This window comes from Aegilops tauschii, chromosome 5 (assembly GCF_002575655.3).
Source record: "Aegilops tauschii subsp. strangulata cultivar AL8/78 chromosome 5, Aet v6.0, whole genome shotgun sequence".
NCBI classification, from domain to species: domain Eukaryota; kingdom Viridiplantae; phylum Streptophyta; class Magnoliopsida; order Poales; family Poaceae; genus Aegilops; species Aegilops tauschii.
The window spans coordinates 371696170-371716754 of record NC_053039.3 but is presented as its reverse complement, the minus strand read 5'-3'; the positions used below and the strand labels follow the sequence as shown (position 1 = coordinate 371716754).

At 45.1% G+C, this 20585-nt stretch overlaps 1 protein-coding gene across 7 annotated transcripts; it reads left to right on the top strand.

Moving 5' to 3' along the window:
• Positions 1-5996: 5996 nt before the first annotated feature.
• Positions 5997-19425, top strand: LOC109733039 (ubiquitin carboxyl-terminal hydrolase 17-like). Of its 7 annotated transcripts, XM_073500419.1 has the most exons (13): positions 5997-6976; positions 7016-7308; positions 8197-8686; positions 8767-8855; positions 9160-9245; positions 9325-9487; positions 10042-10162; positions 10288-10445; positions 10780-10864; positions 11035-11247; positions 11626-11687; positions 11770-11906; positions 11982-12568. In XM_073500419.1, the coding sequence occupies exons 1-13, from the start codon at positions 6518-6520 to the stop codon at positions 12449-12451; spliced, it is 2826 nt and encodes a 941-aa protein (XP_073356520.1). In that variant the 5' UTR covers positions 5997-6517; the 3' UTR covers positions 12452-12568. The 7 variants fall into 7 exon arrangements, with proteins under 7 accessions (XP_073356520.1, XP_073356519.1, XP_040246401.1 ...); XM_073500418.1 differs by having other exon boundaries at positions 6125-6976; positions 11770-12568; XM_040390467.3 differs by having other exon boundaries at positions 6125-7308.
• The last annotated feature ends 1160 nt before the right edge of the window (positions 19426-20585 follow it).

The window sequence follows — 20585 nt, the reverse complement described above, 5'->3', positions numbered from 1 at the left end:
CAACAAATTATATCACATCATGTCTTGACCATATCACATCACAACATGCCCTGCAAAAATAAGTTAGACGTCCTCTACTTTGTTGTTGCAAGTTTTACGTGGCTGCTACGGGCTTAGCAAGAACCGTTCTTACCTACGCATCAAAACCACAACGATAGTTTGTCAAGTTGGTGCTGTTTTAACCTTCGCAAGGACCGGGCGTAGCCACACTCGGTTCAACTAAAGTGAGAGAGACAGACACCCGCCGGTCACCTTTAAGCAACGAGTGCTCGCAACGGTGAAACCAGTCTCGCGTAAGCGTACGCGTAATGTCGGTCCGGGCTGCTTCATCTCACAATACCGCTGAACCAAAGTATGACATGCTGGTAAGCAGTATGACTTATATCGCCCACAACTCACTTGTGTTCTACTCGTGCATAGCATCAACGCATAAAACCAGGCTCGGATGCCACTGTTGGGGAACGTAGTAATTTCAAAAAATTTCCTACGCACACGCAAGATCATGGTGATGCATAGCAATGAGAGGGGAGAGTGTTGTCCACGTACCCTCGTAGACCGACAGCGGAAGCGTTATCACAACGCGGTTGATGTAGTCGTACGTCTTCACGATCCGACCAATCAAGTACCGAACGCACGGCACCTCCGAGTTCTACACACGTTCAGCTCGATGACGTCCTCGAACTCCGATCCAGCCGAGTGTTGAGGGAGAGTTTCGTCAGCACGACGGCATGGTGACGATGATGATGTTCTACCGACGCAGGGCTTCGCCTAAGCTCCGCAACGGTATTATCGAGGTGTAATATGGTGGAGGGGGGCACCGCACACGGCTAAGAGATCTCAAGGATCAATTGTTGTGTCTCTGGGGTGCCCCCTGCACCCGTATATAAAGGAGCAAGGGAGGAGGAGGCCGGCCCTAGGAGGGGGCGCACCAAGTGTGGAGTCCTACTAGGACTCCCTAGTCCTAGTAGGATTCCACCTCCCATATGGAATAGGAAAAGAGGAAGGGAAAAAGAGAAGGAAGGAAGGGGGCGCCCCCCTTCCCTAGTCCAATTCGGACCAGACCAAGGGGAGGGGTGCGGCCACCCTTGAGGCCCTTTTTCTTCTTTCCCGTATGGCCCAATAAGGCCCAATACGTATTCCCGTAACTCTCCGGTACTCCGAAAAATACCCGAATTACTCGGAACCTTTCCGAAGTCCGAATATAGTCGTCCAATATATCGATCTTTACGTCTCGACCATTTCGAGACTCCTCGTCATATCCCCGATCTCATCCGGGACTCCGAACTCCTTCGGTACATCAAAACTCAATAAAACTGTCATCGTAACGGGTTCGAGAACTATGTAGACATGACCGAGACACGTCTCCGGTCAATAACCAATAGCGGGACCTGGATGCCCATATTGGCTCCCACATATTCTACGAAGATCTTTATCGGTCAGACCGCATAACAACATACGTTGTTCCCTTTGTCATCGGTATGTTACTTGCCCGAGATTTGATCATCGGTATCTCGATACCTAGTTCAATCTCGTTACCGGCAAGTCTCTTTACTCGTTCCGTAACACATCATCCCGCAACTAACTCATTAGTCACAATGCTTGCAAGGCTTATAGTGATGTGCATTACCGAGTGGGCCCAGAGATACCTCTCCGACAATCGGAGTGACAAAATCCTAATCTCGAAATACGCCAACCCAACAAGTACCTTTGGAGACACCTGTAGAGCACCTTTATAATCACCCATTTACGTTGTGACGTTTGGTAGCACACAAAGTGTTCCTCCGGTAAACGGGAGTTGCATAATCTCATAGTCATAGGAACATGTATAAGTCATGAAGAAAGCAATAGCAACATACTAAACGATCGGGTGCTAAGCTAATGGAATGGGTCAAGTCAATCACGTCATTCTCCTAATGAGGTGATCTCGTTAATCAAATGACAACTCTTGTCTATGGCTAGGAAACATAACCATCTTTGATTAACGAGCTAGTCAAGTAGAGGCATACTAGTGACACTCTGTTTGTCTATGTATTCACACATGTATTATGTTTCCGGTTAATACAATTCTAGCATGAATAATAAACATTTATCATGATATAAGGAAATAAATAATAACTTTATTATTGCCTCTAGGGCATATTTCCTTCAGTTTTCAATGGTGAACATCACTATGTTGATCATATCTACTATATGATTCACGCTCGACCTTTCGGTCTCAGTGTTCCGAGGCCATATCTGCATATGCTAGGCTCGTCAAGTTTAACCTGAGTATTCTGCGTGTGCAAAACTGGCGCGACACCTTGATCTCCATCGTAGCATCGTTGTCGTCTCACCAACTATTGCTTCTACGACTATCGCTACCGCTTAGTGATAAAGTAAAGCAATTACAGGGCGATTGCATTGCATACAATAAAGCGACAACCATATGGCTCCTGCCAGTTGCCGATAACTTGGTTACAAAACATGATCATCTCATACAATAAAATATAGCATCATGCCTTGACCATATCACATCACAACATGCCCTGCAAAAACAAGTTAGACGTGCTCTACTTTGTTGTTGCAAGTTTTACCTGGCTGCTACGGGCTGAGCAAGAACCGTTCTTACCTACGCATCAAAACCACAACGATAGTTCGTCAAGTTAGTGTTGTTTTAACCTTCTCAAGGACCGGGCGTAGCCACACTCGGTTCAACTAAAGTTGGAGAAACTGACACCCGCCAGCCACCTGTGTGCAAAGCACATCGGTAGAACCAGTCTCGCGTAAGCGTACGCGTAATGTCGGTCCAGGCCGCTTCATCCAGCAATACCGCCGAACCAAAGTATGACATGCTGGTAAGCAGTATGACTTGTATCGCCCACAACTCACTTGTGTTCTACGCGTGCATATAACATCTACGCATAAAAGCAGGTTCTGATACCACTGTTGGGGAACGTAGTAATTTCAAAAAAATTCCTACGCACACACAGGATCATGGTGATGCATAGCAACGAGAGGGGAGAGTGTGTCCACGTACCCTCATAGACCAAAAGCGGAAGCGCTAGCACAACGCGGTTGATGTAGTCGTACGTCTTCACGATCCGACCGAGCAAGTACCGAACGCACGACACCTTTGAGTTCAGCACACGTTCAACTCGATGACGTCCCTCGAACTCCAATCCAGCCGAGCATTGAGGGAGAGTTCCGTCAGCACGACGGCATGGTGACGATGATGATGTTCTACCGACGCAGGGCTTCGCCTAAGCACCGCTACGATATTATCGAGGTGGACTATGGTGGAGAGGGGCACCGCACACGGCTAAAAGATCAAAGAGATCAATTGTTGTCTATGGGGTGCCCCTCTCCTCCGTATATAAAGGGAGAGGAGAGGGCCGGCCAAGGGGAGGAGGCGCGCCCAAGGAGGGAGTCCTACTCACACCGGGAGTAGGACTCCTCCTTTTCCTATTTGGAGAGGGAGAGGGAAGGAAGAGGAAGGAGGGAGGAAGGAAAGGGGGGCGGACCCCCTCCCAATTCAGATTGGGCTTGGGGGGGGGGCCTCCCTTGCTCCTTTCCCCTCCTTTCCACTAAAGCCCATTAAGGCCCATATACCTCCCGGGGGTTCCGATAACCTCCCGGTGCTCCGGTATTATCCCGATCTCACCCGGAACCATTCCGGTATCCAAATATAGTCGTCCAATATATCGATCTTTACGTCTCGACCATTTCGAGACTCCTCGTCATGTCCACGATCACATCTGGGACTCCAAACTACATTCGGTACATCAAAACACATAAACTCATAATTTAACCGTCATCGAACTTTAAGCGTGCGGACCCTACGGGTTCGAGAACTATGTAGACATGACCGAGACACGTCTCCGGTCAATAACCAATAGCGGAACCTGGATGCTCATATTGTCTCCCACATATTCTAGGAAGATCTTTATCGGTCAAACCGCATAACAACATACGTTGTTCCCTTTGTCATCGGTATGTTACTTGCCCGAGATTCGATCGTCGGTATCTCAATACCTAGTTCAATCTCGTTACCGGCAAGTCTCTTTACTCGTTCCGTAATACATCATCCCGCAACTAACTCATTAGTTGAAATGCTTGCAAGGCTTAAGTGATGTGCATTACCGAGTGGGCCCAGAGATACCTCTCCGACAATCGGAGTGACAAATCCTAATCTCGAAATACGCCAACCCAACAAGTACCTTCGGAGACACCTGTAGAGCACCTTTATAATCACCCAGTTACGTTGTGACGTTTGGTAGCACACAAAGTGTTCCTCCGGTAAACTGGAGATGCATAATCTCATAGTCATAGGAACATGTATAAGTCATGAAGAAAGCAATAGCAACATACTAAACGATCAAGTGTTAAGCTAACGGAATGGGTCAAGTCAATCACATCATTCTCTAATGATGTGATCCCGTTAATCAAATGACAACTCTTTATCTATGGCTAGGAAACATAACCATCTTTGATCAACGAGCTAGTCAAGTAGATGCATACTAGTGACACTCTGTTTGTCTATGTATTCACACATGTATCATGTTTCCGGTTAATACAAATCTAGCATGAATAATAAACATTTATCATGATATAAGGAAATAAATAATAATTTTATTATTGCCTCTAAGGCATATTTCCTTCAAAGAGACCATCAAGGCCACGCAAGTCCTAGTTTTCAAAACTGAGTCCATCGTAATTGAAGCCCTTCATTCTAGAATTTACCTTTTGGACATGGTCGGTGACTCAACCGAACCGTGTTATGCTTAAGCAGATGAATGTAGCTCGTTCTCCTCAATTTCCTCTCTAGGGGCTACCTTCAACTAGTAACTGCATTGCACATTGATAACCAGTAACTGCACTGCACGTTGATATCAGGTAGGGCATTAAATTTTTTCTTCAAAAAAGAGGTAGGGCATTAATTACCAGAAATTATGATGCTTAAATGCGCGCTATACATATCGGGTGCTATGATATTAATTGCGCGTTAAACATATCGGGTGCTCTACATTGGAGTAATCTAAATACAATTGGATTGGCAGTATTTAATGGCATAGATTTGTTTTTGCCTCTGCATTGCACTATTGGCAATTAATACGTCCCAATATTATTTCAGGGGAAACATTAATGCCGAGATATACCCGCGCCCATCACACGGCAGCATGGAAATGAGTACGACTTTCGGGCGCCTCATCCAAAAAGCGTCAACGACGACAGATATCCAAACGCTCGGCTGACGACGCCTCCGTCCGTCACACCCGCGCGAGAACCAGGCTGTGGCTTCGTCAAATAGCGCCACCCACCGAAAAGCCCCAGTGACACGCGGGCCACCAATAGTGTGGGTGCCACATTTCATGGTCGCGTGTGTTTCAGGAGATGGGCGCGGCCGGCTGTGTGGAAAATTCCCTGACGTACTGTGTGGACACTTGTCCGCGCGTCTGACTTCCAGCCACGTCAGTCAGGCTAGAGTCGTCGTCGCCATCTCATGTTGCTCTCCGATCTCCACAAGAGGGAAACGTCGTCCAAGTGGGCCCCTGGGCGAAAATGACACTTTGCCCCTTGACGTCCCAATAAGATAGTATACGGCCTTCTTTTTATACGCCCAAAACAGGGATGACATCGCTGTGCTGTGTTGACCTCATGCATCGCAGCACTGACGTGAACTGGGTCATAATGCCAATATAGAAACGGAAAACTCTTTGGGTCTACGGTCGTACATCAGAAAAGATGATGCACCTGCTGAACAGTCGCGTGGCAGGCAGATTCAAACCCAACAGTTCTTTTTTGTTTGATGAAAATAACGTGTCGATTCCGGCCTGTCGAAACCTGAGAGAACGATTTATCAGATCTTACAATGTATAAATCCTTGCCAAAATAAAAATGTTATAAATAAATGTATGCGATGTGTTCACAGCTTTTGAACGCGGTTAAAACCCGGCATTTCCTCGTTAACCCGGGGTGCAAAGTGCAAAAGGTGCAACCAACCGCGTCCGGAGTTTCCCGCGATCCCTGTCCGCACGCGCGGGGGAGCGCCTCCCGCCCGGATCGGACGGCCCACAAGCGACCGGCGCTCGCCGCCGCCGCCGCGCGAGCCCCCCTCGCGCTTACCCGCCGCCGGGAGGACAGAAAAGGAAAGGAGTGAAAAAAACAGCCGTTACTAGCGAGCGCGCCTGGCCGCGCCTCCACACCCCCGCCCCGCCCCGCCCGCCCTCACGTTTTCCATTCGCGCACCGCGCAGGCGCAGCCCACCCCGCGCGCTCGCCTCGTTTCGGCGCAATCGGACGCCCCGCCGCGCCCGCATTCTGGAGCCTTCCGCGGCTGCCGTTACCGGTCGCGGACGGGGACAAAAGCGGGCGAGCGCGTGCCCCGACCCTATATCCCCGCGGGCGAGGCGCGGCAATTCGGCGTGCGGGTGCCTTGTTTCATTGCCTGCGTTCGGGTCCAGTCCGAGCGAGCGCGCGCGAGGGTGCTTCGGGCGGCGCCGTGAGATCCGTGCGCGCGGGCGGGGCCGGCGGAGGAAGCGATGGTGTCGTTCTTCGCCGCGCTGGTGGCAATCGCGGTCGTGGCGCTGGTGGCGGTGATGCGGCGCGCGGCCGCGAGGAAGGAGGACGTGCGGCGGACGGCCTGGATCGCGGCGGAGCAGGCCGAGTTCGCGGAGCGCGACGCGTTCTACTACTACGATCACCACGCCGCGCCTCACTGGACGGCGCCGGACGCGACTGGGTGGACGGCGCCGGACGCGACCGAGTGGACGGCGCCGCCGGTGGCCTGGCCACCGGTCGGGCAGGTGGCGGCACCGCCGGTGGCCTGGCCGCCGGTCGATCAGATGGCGGCACCGCCGGTGGCCTGGCCGGCGGTCGAGCAGGTGGCGGCAACGCCGGTGGCCTGGCCGCCGGTCGAACAGATGGCGGCAACGCCGGTGGCCTGGCCGGCGGTCGAGGAGGTGGCGGCAACGCCGGTGGCCTGGCCGGCGGTCGAGAAGGTGGCGGCAACGCCGGTGGCCTGGCCGGCGGTCGAGAAGGTGGCGGCGCTGCCGGTGGCCTGGCCTCCGGCCGTGAAGGTGGCGGCGCCGCAGGTGGCCTGGCAGCCGGTCGAGCAGGTGGCGGCGACGCAAGTGGCTTGGCCGCTGGTCGATCAGGTGGCGGCGCCGGAGGTGTCCTGGCCGCGGGACGTACATGTGGCCTCGCCGAGGCTCGAACAGGAGGCGACGACGGAGCCTACGCTAGCGGCAGCGGCGGGGAAGAAGGGACCGTGTGCGGTGTGCCGGACGCCGACCACGTTCAGGTGCAAGCGCTGCAAGAGCGTCAAGTATTGGTAACGGCACTCCAGTCCCACTTTTATTTATTTATTTATGTTTTATTTATTTACTACTAGTATATGCAATTCATGTCGATTATGCTGCGACAATGCGTATGTTGACTGGCACAAAAAAGAATCCGATTTTGGTTGGTCTTTCGGGGCACCCTGTCACCACTGGTGCCCTTCGTGAAAAGCCAGCGTTCCCAGTTATTTGCTTGCTGCCTAGAGCATGATAGGCTAGTGGCTTACACACACTACGCGTTATGTGGAGACAGTGTGTTTTCCCTGTTATTTGCTCAGGGAAGACGCCTGCATTGCCTGCATCATCTAGCTAGAATTTTCACATGATCAACTTAGTTAGTCCCAGTTTATTTTGAGAGTGGGTGCTGCTTGCAGAATATGGCATAGAAGCCAGCATGTGGCGCGCTCACATTGGGTTCAATTGTTCAAATCATTGACCCCATTTATGTACAGTTCAGTTCGACAGTTCACCAATTCTGTACAGTGATGACGAGTTACTCTGTTTACTTGAAAGCCAGATGCTGTGAGTGCAACTTAATACTGCCTTTTATGTCAATGCTGGCACTGATCAATGTTTCTTAATTATGGGATTGATTGGAATTATGAGTTCAACATTTTGTACAAAAAGTGTTTTATCCACATTTTTATCCAGCAGAGCATATGCATATAAAATGTAGCATTGGTAACAAGTAGTATTTCTGTAGGTGGGTATTGTCCGGTATATTAGTTATGCATCCTTAAATTTTGCTTTTATCCATGTTTCATAATAATGTTTTGACGACCATCACCAAGTATTTGACCATATTTATCCTTAAATGCATCTTCAGAGTTGTCATACTACATAAAGTGTTACTTCCATAACTTCCCTTTTATTGGTTGCAGCGCCGTCAAATGTCAGATAGCTCACTGGAGACAAGGCCACAAAGATGAATGCCATCCAGTAAGTGCTGATGCTAGAGAAGACACCACAATAAAAGTTTCTTCCACGAAGAAAATTGGACGCACTAGCTCAGATGAAGAAAGTGTGGTGACTGGAGTCGAGCAAGCAGCTGAGAGCAAGGAGATGCCCCGTGAGAAGGCGTCCAATACGTCAGAGGCTTCGCAACAAGATAGCAAAGAGTTCACATTTCCTCAGGTTACAGGACATGCTGAATCTGCTGACTGTTCGAGTTCTCCAACTTTTGGTAAACCGTGCAAAGTCGAGGGCGCTTCTGTTAGTGAAAATGGCTCTCACACTCAGATTCCGGCGGCGTGTGATCCATCTGAAAAGGCTGAGATCAGAGTTGTGGTGCCAGATGATCTGCCAACGACGAAAAGTTTGGTCAGACAACAAACTGCTCCAACAGTTGTGAGGCATCACCCATCGGAATCGGTAAGTAAAATTGGATGACGCATTTAATCACTAACATATACTTTTGTATGCTGAACCTAATGGTTATCTAAATGTGTCAGGCACTTTTTCCGTATGAACGCTTCGTCAAGCTCTACAACTTTGACAAGGTGGAATTGCGTCCTTTTGGTCTTTGTAACCTTGGGAACAGGTAAACAATTAACTAAACTGTATAACAGCTATTTTGGAACTAAGTGTGCTGAACATTTATGTGTATCCTATAAGTTATCATTTTGAGATTGTTATAGCCTGTTACTTTCAAAATTGTTTCCTTTAACGAGACAAGAGTCCAGTAGCAGTATATGGGGATTCACAAATCAAACTCATGCCTTAAACTTATTGAAAATTAAACATATTAGGGCACTTTGGTTTATAGCGTAAACAATTTATTGAATCTGAGTTTAGCGCTTCAATCTTGTTGTTTTTGCCTAACCTTCTTTTGTTTCTGTTTACAGTTGCTATGCAAATGTCGTACTTCAGTGTTTGGCCTTTACTCGACCACTTACAGCATACTTTCTCGAGGGGCTTCATTCAAAACACTGTAAGTTAATGCTAAACTCTTTCTTATGTTATTCAGCGCATTCCCTTGAGTTACAGTATATTACTACTGTATTTTCTAGGTTCCCAAAAGGAATGGTGCTTCTTGTGCGAGTTTCAAAAACTCATTGTAGAGGGTAAGCGAGGACATTCCCAATTATCACCTACTGGGATACTCTCACACTTGTCTGACATCGGAAGTAGCTTTGGCCCGGGCAAAGAGGAAGACGCTCATGAGTTTCTCAGGTGAGATTTTTGATTCCTCATTCTCTTTGGTTAAAATTCTATACCTCTCCCTGGCCAAAAATATTGTGTATACATAAAATGGTAAACTTTGAAGCTGAAATGATAGATGGGGGAATCCAAAAAGTTCATGTATATAGTGATGGCTGGATCAAGTTATGATCAATCATGGGCTTATTTTCTCTTTGGATAATGTTGATAACAATATGCCTACTATTTCTCTCAACAAAATTGTTGTGCACTCATGCTAAATCGGATGCGTGTGTGTGTGGGTAAACCATTTTCTACATTACTAGATGTATTGTTATTTTTGAATAATTGAAAAACAGTACTGTAAATTCCGCCGTAATAACAGGGTAAACCATTTTCTGATTTTTTTTTTGAAAATATTTTCTGATATTTGGACTAGTGCTGATGTTGGTATTATTAGTGCTATGCTAGTTGATGTTTGTAGAGGTGGTTATTCAGTATTAGCATTAGCATTTAACCTATTACAAGCCATATATTCTCACCATAAGACTTTTCCATTGAACTGCACTTAATGATAAGTTTAACAGGTACGCAATTGATACTATGCAATCTGCTAGCATGAAGGAAGCCAATGCAAATGGTGCCCATAAGTTAGCTGAAGAAACGACACTGATTCAGCTAATGTTCGGGGGCTATCTACGATCTAAGGTTTTCTACTTTTCTTCACAAATAGTACTCAACCTTTCCAATTCTATATTTTCTGAGTGCCAGTGTTGCATATCTAGTGTAACAACATCTTGCATTTTTTTAAAGAGTTTAATATTCTTTCCTAGATAAAATGCACAAAGTGTGGGGTCAGTTCAGAACATTGCGAACGTATTCTGGATCTTACTGTGGAAATAGATGGGGATATCAGTACTCTTGAAGAAGCACTTCATCGATTTACATCTTCAGAAGTCTTAGATGGTGATAATAGATACCATTGTACCAGGTTGGTACAGATCACTTCATGATGTGACTTTCTATATTTATTACATTGTTCGCATTTATCACTTCGCATCCCCAATGAAACTTTTGATTAATTGACAGTTATATAGTCGCAAGTTAGCAAATGTTAATAACACAAAGCTGTGGTCGCTTGATCGGTTTATAGTAGCAATATAGCATTTTTGGGCTTTTAGCTAATTCACTAATTGTAGAGTTGAGGTTGACAATAAATGAGTGCATTTTCCTCCGGCCTAATCTTCTAGATTAATGGTACCTGACGGGCTGACCATGTTTTTTCTTCGAACATTATTGCGTCTTAACTTATTTTATGTCATCAGATGCAAGTCATATGAACGTGGCAAAAAGAAGTTGACAATATCAGAAGCACCAAATATCCTGACTATTGCACTGAAAAGATATCAGGTATCATTAAGAATCTTAGGTTGTTTTCACCACAAAATCTTCATGGACTCAACGAATTGTCACATCAAATTATGCTAGGTTGCTATATTTTTTGTGTTGGCTTTGGATCTTGTTTACCAAGTTTTCTTTGTTCTGTTTATGTTAATTAGAACCCTTTTTTCTTTTGACAGTCTGGTATGTTTGGCAAGATTAACAAGGCCATCAGGTTCCCGGAATACTTGAATTTGTCTAGCTACATGAGTACAACAGATGATTGTTCCCCTGTGTACAGGCTATATGCGGTGGTTGTCCATCGTGATGTTATGAATTCATCCGTTTCTGGTCATTATGTATGTTATGTCAAGGACTCACAGGGGAAATGGTACGAAATGGATGATAGCCAGGTACTGTAACCTCATCTGCTTAGTGCACCATTTTGCATATTGAAAGGTCAGCTGATTCATGTGTTGCTTATATCTGGATTTCATTTTGAATAGTATAAAACAGTACTCCCTCCGTCCCATAATATAAGAGTGTTTTTGACACTACACTCGTCCCATAACATAAGTGTTTTTGACACTAGTGTAGTGTCAAAAACACTCTTATATTATGGACGGAGGGAGTAGTTTTCTTGTTGGAAACAGTGAGTAGATGATGATTTGTTTTTGTTTAAACAAAAAAGTGTATTGCCCAGGGACATATATTCATACCATAAGAATTATTATCCATGTACCCATGTCAATCAATCTTCGCTGCTAAACAGTCTTGAGCGTTGTCTACAGGTGAAACCTGTTTCTCTGAAAAACGTCCGGTCGGAGTGTGCGTATATGCTGCTTTATGCAAGGTAAGTAGACCACTGTTATACCGTGTATCGCTTTCTGATATGTATTTTTCTATCCTAAATTATGTCACATTAAACACATCAGGTGTTCCCCACGGGCTCCAAGGTCTTTAAGGAAATTGATTATTGCTCAAGGCCTATCACACACAAGAAAAGCTAGGCAGACAGCAGGTCCAGAATCAACTTGTTTGGAAGGCCGTAGTTATTCTAGCAGGCACCAAGGTACGCAATCGCAGTCATGCAGGGATCATGTAATGAATTCTTCGCTGGTTACATCTGATGGCTCATCAAATCCAGTATTAGAGCCCACAAGTACAAGCGAGGATTCTTCGCTGTTCAGCAGTTCTGATGTAGGGTCAAGCGGCAATTTAAGCAGCGATAACACTGACAGCACAAAGAACCCAGGAAGCTCGGACCAAATGCACCCAGTAAGCACAGTGGTGATGCCCGAGGAGCATTCGCGGCAGATGTCCAGCTTGAACCCTAGCTCTTCAACCCAGTATGCTGATCAAGCTAAGGTTGACAGGCTGCACCAGCTCAAGCATCAGGCAAGCAAAGGGGTTTGGGATGAGGGTTGTGAGACCCCATCCTTCTTCTATGTTGACCAAGGTAAATACCCGGGTAGTATTAGTAGTAGTGACAGTAGCAGCAGAAGTAGGCGTAGTATTAGCAGTAGCAGTAGCTGTAATTTAACAGGACAGCGTAATTGTCGGATGGTAGGGGAGATTGATCATGGCCCTGGAGAGGGCCAGGGCCATTTTAAGTAGCAGGCCGAATGGGCCAAGCATTTTTGTTGGTACAGAGGGCTTGGGCTGTAGATAAAGATCGAGCATTTATCCTGTATGAACATGCCATTGCAATTAATAGAAGGGCAGTTCATACAAGCCGGGCCGCGCCGCGCCGCCGGTAGCTCTGCCGACGTGTCCTGCCGCTCCGCAGCGTTCTACCTCCTCTCCGTCGTCTCCGCCCTTCGTGCTGCCGGCCTATCTGATCCCGCTGCGGTAGAACGTCTTGCATTGTAGATGATCCTTTCGTGTAAGATCGCGCAAATCACCTCTAATTTTGTTTCAACTCCCTCCGTCCCATAATATAAAAGTGTTTTTGACACTATATTAGTGTCAAAAACACTTTTATATTATGGGATGGAAGGAGTAACTAAGAGTGGGAAAACAGTGTTATTTAACTTGCTCGGGATTTCACCGAAATTAATGATCTGACTCTGTATTGGGAGAAAGAAGACACATCGAGAAAATGTGTTGCACTAGTCTTTTCTCTCTCACCCTGTACAGAGTTAGGTCTAAAAAGTTGGTGAAGTACCGAACATGTTGAGCAGTACTGTTTTCCCTCAAAAGTTCTTCCTGAAAAGTATTTGACGCCAATTTGTGTGACCTCACACCGTGAAAGTAGAAGCTAATGCTCGATTAATATTCCCCCAACGAGGACAGTTTCTCCTCTTGCATCACGAATCTAGTAGCTCGGCTTCAGTCTCCAGAGTAGGAATGCCAGCCCAGCCCATCTTCTGTAGTATGTGTTCGGTCCAAGCTTTGCCGGCCTGTTCAGCCCGTGCTGAAGCAGGCCTGAGCCTTGTGAAGGAGGCTCGTTGTTTCATTCTGTTTATGACACGTCTATTCAAGTAGGTTGCCCTAAGAAAGTCTCTAGTAGTAGGTTAGGAATTTGCTTGGTCTTAGCGTTGGATTTTCAACAAAGAATTATGTCATATTCCTGCTTTTTCTGTGTGATATACAAACATAATTTTTTCTGATCATATAGGGTCATATGGTCATGATATAGTGACTTGGTGAAAAATCATAACTACATGTTTAGGAAAATTATGAAAAAAACATGGATGTGAATAGATACATACATAAGTGAAATTCGGTAGGGAAATATGAAATATTTGATCTGAGTAAAAATAAATAAATAAGTTACAGTATACCATCCAAGCTACAGTAAGCTATAGAAACATATTGTAAGTGTACACCACAAATGGTTCATCATTTCAACAAAAAAAAATACGTGTATGTGTTGCTATCTATACTCTACATGCATTATCTTTTTCATTTTTTCTTTGCTGTGTTCCAAACATCATGGTCATATGATACTAGGATCTGTTTGTTATATCTCTAGGATATTGTTCCTTTTATTGTGTGATATGTCCTGTATGTACTTTAAACATTGTTAACAGGAATATATATGCCAAGGGATTTTTAGCAGAATAATATTATTTTATTGTAGAACATATCACACAATAAAAATCCCTTGGCATAACTATATGTCCTGTACTTCAAAAATTGTTAACATTGGAGTACATGCCAACTGCTACTAGTGCGTATTGTTAGCTGTTTTGTTTTCTCTCCTACTAGAAGGTGAAAGGTGGTATCAAACTTTAACAAGTTTATGCATGAACAACAATGAGTTAGTTGTACGGTACTGCTATCAGAGACGGAGAGAGTAGTTTATTATGGGTTAAACTTGCATCAGCACGCATGGCTATGTGTGTATGGGCGTAAAAACCGGACGGAGTGGTTGCCTGTTTACCTCATTTTACACTTACATATAATTCTTGTGTGGCAATTTCGGGTTAACAAAGCACAATGAAAGTGTAAGTGAGCTGATATGCATGTGTGTCTGCGTCATTATGGACTTGTCAATTAGCTTTTTTAGGTCACTGACTGTTGAAGATGGTACCAAAGCATTAAGTCTTGCATAGTCGCATGATCTTGTGGCCTTGTAAGCGTCCACATTGTTGTGTGCTGCCTCTAAAGTTGCATCTAAGATTATGGAGACAGACACTATACACCGTAGATGTTTGTCTACAACCAAAATCGCTTGGCGTCTTCTCCGGTCTAAGAGGGGCCCTCTAACAATTTTCTTTGACAAAAGTAATTCAGTGGCCTTATGCGTGCGTCTACACATAGAAACTAACAGTGAGGTTCGCTGATAAAAGAAATTATTTTATATTATGTTGGAGTTCACATTAGAGGCTAGTCGAACCACACACTATAGCCTTTTTGCGCTAAGCTTAGGGGTAGTAAGATGGGCCATGTTAAGAGCATCCATATTGTAATAAATTTTCAGCCTCTAAGGCTATCTCTAAACTCTTATAGGTTGCCTCCATACATTCAAATTTCATCATCACCGCCTCTAAGCTTTGCGTCGCCACTAGCCTTAGGGTACCCATCATGTTTAGAGGCATCATTGTTGTCATATGAGGGCTTAACTGGTGCAACCGCCAGCAAATCAATATGTATCTTTAATTTTGGTAGGAGCTTATCACTAGAGAGTGTTTCCTAGTTTGTTAGTCATTTCCAAGTTTGTTAGGACCCTACCCTCAGGACTCAAGTCTTGTATACTTGCTTTATAGTGCCCACCTCCTAGTCAGATAAGGCAGAAAGAATCACTTACTCTCCCCCTCGACACTTCTTCCCTTGCCTCATTCGTGTGACAACCCCTCTATGGTTGGAGTCGCATCACAGAGGTCCAATATTCCGCAAACGACTAGCAGAAACTTGTCGTCGAATAGATGGCCAGAAAGATGCCAAAGTGGACAACCTCTCTGGGACCGTGCACGACATCAATCAATAGACATGAAGACACAACTTGGCAACACTCAGACTGTAGAAGGGGAACGTCCTCCGAGTGGTTGTACCATTGGCAAAGATGACATTAGCCATCCACCGCCTGACTGCTATTCTCCAACAACACGCAAAAGGCATACCACTATGTCACTTCAAGATGTAATTCTCACCTACGATGGCGAGGTCGACCGGTTGTCCTGGCTAACATGCCGCTCTCTCTTCTTCGTCGCGCAACATACATCGGAAGCTAAGAAGGTGGGCATTGCCTCCTTCCATCTGGTGAGCGATGTGGTATGGCTAGTACAAGGATGACTATGGCCCTCCGTCATGGCATTCATCCACCGAGTTGGTTAACAGCCAATGTTGTCCACCATCCAGCATCAACGCTCTCAATGAGCTCATCTCCCTCAAGTGCACGAGCATGGTGGCAGACTTAAACAGGCAATTCGATGCCCTACTTGGTTGTGCCCCATGCCTACGAGCCGACCAACAGGTGATGATTTACACCACTAATATCCAAGAGACTCTCACACTCGATGTGCATGTGTGGTGTCCGACTTCTCTCATGGAGGTGATGAGTTGGGCATGCATTTGTGAACTTCATGCAAATGGGCACTACAAGCTTCAAACCCAACCAATCTAATGCTTCGCTTCAAGGCCATGACATCCTCCCTGCTCCAAATCTCCTACCACCTGGAGGAGTGGTGGTCGCCTGAGCTAGGAGCCAACAGCGTACACTGTCTCAGGCGGAGATGGTAGCATGTCGAGCCCAAGGCTTGTATTTCAATTGTGAAGACCGCTTTTTCTCCTGGTCACCATTGCAAAAGTTGTATACCATGAAGGTTGATCCGTTCCTCGATGGGAACAATGCAACCGCCAATGGCTGATGTCCAGAAGCCGTATCAATCTTCTCAACCCGTGATCGAGATGGCTCAAGGAGGGGAGAAATGTCACGTGGTGTCTTAGCTGGTGCTACCAGCAATAGATCATATTAGGAAATCAATATGTATTTTAGTCTGGTAGAATCTTATTTATAGAGATTGTTTCCAAGTTTGCTAGTCCTTTCCAAGTTTGTTTGGATCCTATCCTTAGGCCTCAAATCTTTTGTACAAGCTTTATAATGCCTACCTCCTAGTCAGATCAAACAGTTAATAAATAATCAATTAGCACCCCCCCTCTCGATACATCTTCCGTTGCTCTCTCGAGTGACAACCCCTCCTTGGGTGGAGTCACACCACAGAGGTCCAAGGGTTCGGCGTAATATCCACTAGGTGAGAATTGACTCTATGCTAGCCCCACTTATTGCCTCTAAGATTTGTGAAAACACACACGACCTCTTAGATGAACCCTACCAAATGGTAAAACAATGTACATCTCCAACCTTCTCCGGTAACTTAATCTAGATTTGATGGTTGGGGTCGCTTCCTCAGAGGCTGCCTCCAAGCTAAATGGTGATGCTAATGTTCTTGGATTAGGGGTTGGAGCATGCCATTTAAGGAGGCTGCCACTGAGAAGAGGGGGAGTGTTTAGAATCAACAAGAACCACACACCGCGGATGCTCTTAGAGGACGCCTCCAACAACTAAAGAAATGAAATTGTTCCACCATGGAAACAAGAGGAAGATAGAAGAAAGGCCAGGACAAGAACGGTTACGGAGTAAATGTGGCACACCTTCCTTTTTAAAAAAGTTTAGCAGGGTCCACCTTAGAGGCTGTCGGAGTTGCACACATTGCAGACTTTTTTCCGTTTAGTTAGACGTGAAACGTGCGGCTCACCTTTAGAAGTGGGCCTGCCTCTCTACGTTGTTGATGACATAATGCACTTTTCTTTAATTAGTATCATAATAATTCAAAGCATACCTTGAGTCACACTTGCACATAGTAACATTGTCCTCACCCATTACAGCAGTTTTGGGTTAACCTTTTTACACGATTAAAGGAAAATAATGTATGTGAGTTGCCACATATGTGGGTGTGAACCCTTGTTGGCCTCTTTGAGCCACTCGTAGTTGGAGTGTAGGTTAAGTTGATAGAAATTAGTTAACAAGTGCGAATGATCAAAGATAGATGCTAAGCCAAAGCCTTATATGTATGCACTAAGTGGTCTTTACCCCCTCTAGATTTCACCCAATTTTTTTTTCTTCTCGATATAATTTAATGAGATGTTTACTCATAACATGTGTAAATATGTATACTTACAATAAAACTAAGGATCAAACTTTATTTCATTAATAGACAATGTCATTGTCATTCACATCGATTTTCAGTGGAACAAGGATCATTTTGACTGTTTAGGATATAAAGGTTGAATGAAGTTAGCTAGTGGAAATTTGGAATTGAATATTGAGTTAAAAAACCCAAGAATACTAAAGCATAAGGATCTGCCTAAAATCTCCAGATTCAACCAAGTGGCCATCTTGGTAAGCTATTGGCAAATTGCAACCACTGAAAATCTCCAGATTTGAAAAAATATAAATTATATGCATGGATGTACAGCGTATGTTACAGTGCGTGTGCTTGTAAATATCTATAAGGAAACCTTATCATCTGTGAATTGTGTAAAAAATTGATATTGCCAGTTGCAATTAGGTGTAATTTTCAGGTTTCATAAATGGTTTCACCTCTTTGTATAAACTTTGCAGGTGCATGCACATCTATGATTTGCTTTGATTTTTTTAGACCTCTTTAAAATAACAACAGTTTTTCAAAGTTCATTGCATACACGGGTTCCACTTTTAGGGTCAGTGATTTTTCTTTGCCCTTTTTTTCATTATTATGTGCACTTACAGCAGCGTGGCTTAATTTAGATATACTGGAGTACATATATCAGATCCCTCTCCACATTAACCATTTTTTGCTACATATATCCATCCATTAGCACTGCCCGCTAATTAAGTGGCATTGTCTTATGGTGGTTTAATTGTCATAAGTAAAACTGTTATATTGTATGTATGAAGTATGCTTCTGTTGGTTTATTTGTCATAAGTAAAACTTTTTAATTGTATGCATGAAGTAGTATGAAGTATGCTTGTGTTGGTTTAATTGTCATAAGTAAAACTGTTTAATTGTATGTATGAAGTATGCTTCTGTTGGTTTAATTGTCATAAGTAAAACTGTTTAATTGTATGCATGGAGTATGAAGTATGCTTCTGTTGGTTTAATGGTCATGAGTAAAACTGTTTAACTGTATGTATGAAGTATGAAGTATGCTTCTGTTGGTTTAATTGTCATAAGTAAAATGGTTTATTTGTCTGGATGAAGTATGCTTCTGTTGGTCTAGTTGTCCTAAGTAAAATTGTTTAATTCTTTGTGTGAAGTATGCTTCGATGTATTATACATTCCAGAAATCAAACATTAAGTGTAGAGTATGCTCCAAGCTAATATATTGCAAAGAGTAGCTTTGTTTTCCAGTAGGGCAGGGAATAGTTTGTTGGTTTGTGTTATATGTCTCAAGCACATTTATAAATTATAGTGTTCATAGAGAAGTCTTCCTTGGATAAATTTGTAAGTTAATGTAGTTTTGAGAAGTACAGGATTGGCAGATTTTCTGCAAAGAGTAGTTCTGTTTCTCAAAAAATAATAATGCAAAGAGTAAAAATGTTCTTTTTTCCAAAGAAAAGGGAACAGCGTGGATGCTTTGTGCTATATGTCGCAAGCAGTATATATATAATACAGTGTTTACAGAATAATCTTTCCCAGGATAAATTTATAAGCTAATGTAGATAGTTTTGACAAGTACTGGAGCAGTAGATCTCAATATATGTTGAGACACATCGATACTAGCTGTTGGCTATTGTTTTGGTTGTCAAGTTGCTTTTGCTTATAGATACCACTTTTTTTTACCGGTTAGAGAAGTTTGCACCATTGCAAAATATGTATATATGTCTTGCTCAGGAACCCCACTCTAAGATCGCATGTTGCTCCACCCCTCTACTCAGTTGAATGATTAGCCCTGTTATTATTTGTGTGCAGGTGGCCTGTATGGATGTCAGGACCCAGGATACAGTGCCCATCCCATTTAGCCCAGAAGACATGAGTGCAGATCTAACGTCTTGGGGTGAGAAGGTCACCGACGAACCATCAAGAGCTTCAAACAGGAGTTCTGTGAACTTCATTCAAGGACAACTCCATTTCGAAAGATCAAGCTTCTTCCATAACAGGACATCTCCATTTCTGATTGGTACTCCTCCACCCAAGTTTTTCGCTAGGTGGAGTAACCTGGAACTATATATACAAGTTTTTGTTGTTGTTGTTGTTGTGAGAGATGAGAGAAACCTAACAATAGTCTGGGGGTGTAAACTTGGCACCTAGCTGCACCTGGTATAATGTTAACAAGAACTTGACAATAATGCGCCATGAAAGACCGGCCTGTTGAGGTCAAGACTGGAGAGGCCGCTGCTGCTGCGCATGCAGCAGCAGCAGCGCACTTAAAGTTGTAGGCTTTGCATGCATAAATGTGGCCAGGTCGCCTGTGCTGTGAGGCCTAGTGCTAGCTACGGCTGGCCGGCTCGGGTAGGCTTGCATGGAATGGCATGCATGGGCGCAGACGAGATAGGCAGGCAGCTGGTGGGGGCACGGACCGGCGGTGCCTGGTGATATCTTATTTTAGTCCATCTCGATCTCGTAGCTGTGGTTGTGTCTGTGTGTATGTGGTGGGGATACCGAAGAATCTGATCGTACTCGTCGGTCGCCGGTGGGCGCTGGGGCTGGGCGGTGGGGGCCCGGCATCCATGATTCAGGTCCGGCGCCGGCGCCTGGTATGGTCAGAGGCTGGCCGGGGATCGTTTTTTCTTCTTCTTTTTTATCTGGAAGAACCGGTGAGGATGGTTGATTTTGCTGCATTTGGCCGGTTATGATGGCTTGTCCGGCCGTCGGTCGATAGCTCACGCCTCACGGCCCCGGGTGCCATGGCCGGCCGGCCGGGTCGCCATGATTTCTCGCCTTGCTCGTTGCTCCCTGGCGGCAACTTGGGTAGTAGTATCATGCATGTTTGCGTCGCGTGCATGATCCTGCATGCGGGGGCTGGGTCAGCACTCAGCATGATTATGAGGGGTGCTGATCATGCATGTGTTGAGAAGAGATGGCCCATGAAAGCTGAGCTTAAGCTCGATTGAGCAGGCATGGAGAAGGAAGTCTCCTAGAATCAGTTTGCCAGCACAGCAGCATAGTTGAGAGCAATTCCAACCGGGTGATGTCTGTTTGGGTCATTCGAATATAAAACTTGACCCAACGGGGCGACACAAACGGACACAGCGTCCGCCTACTATCTGTTTTGTGTTCGCTCGTCCGGCCCAAATTTGAGGCACATTTGGATCAGAGACAGA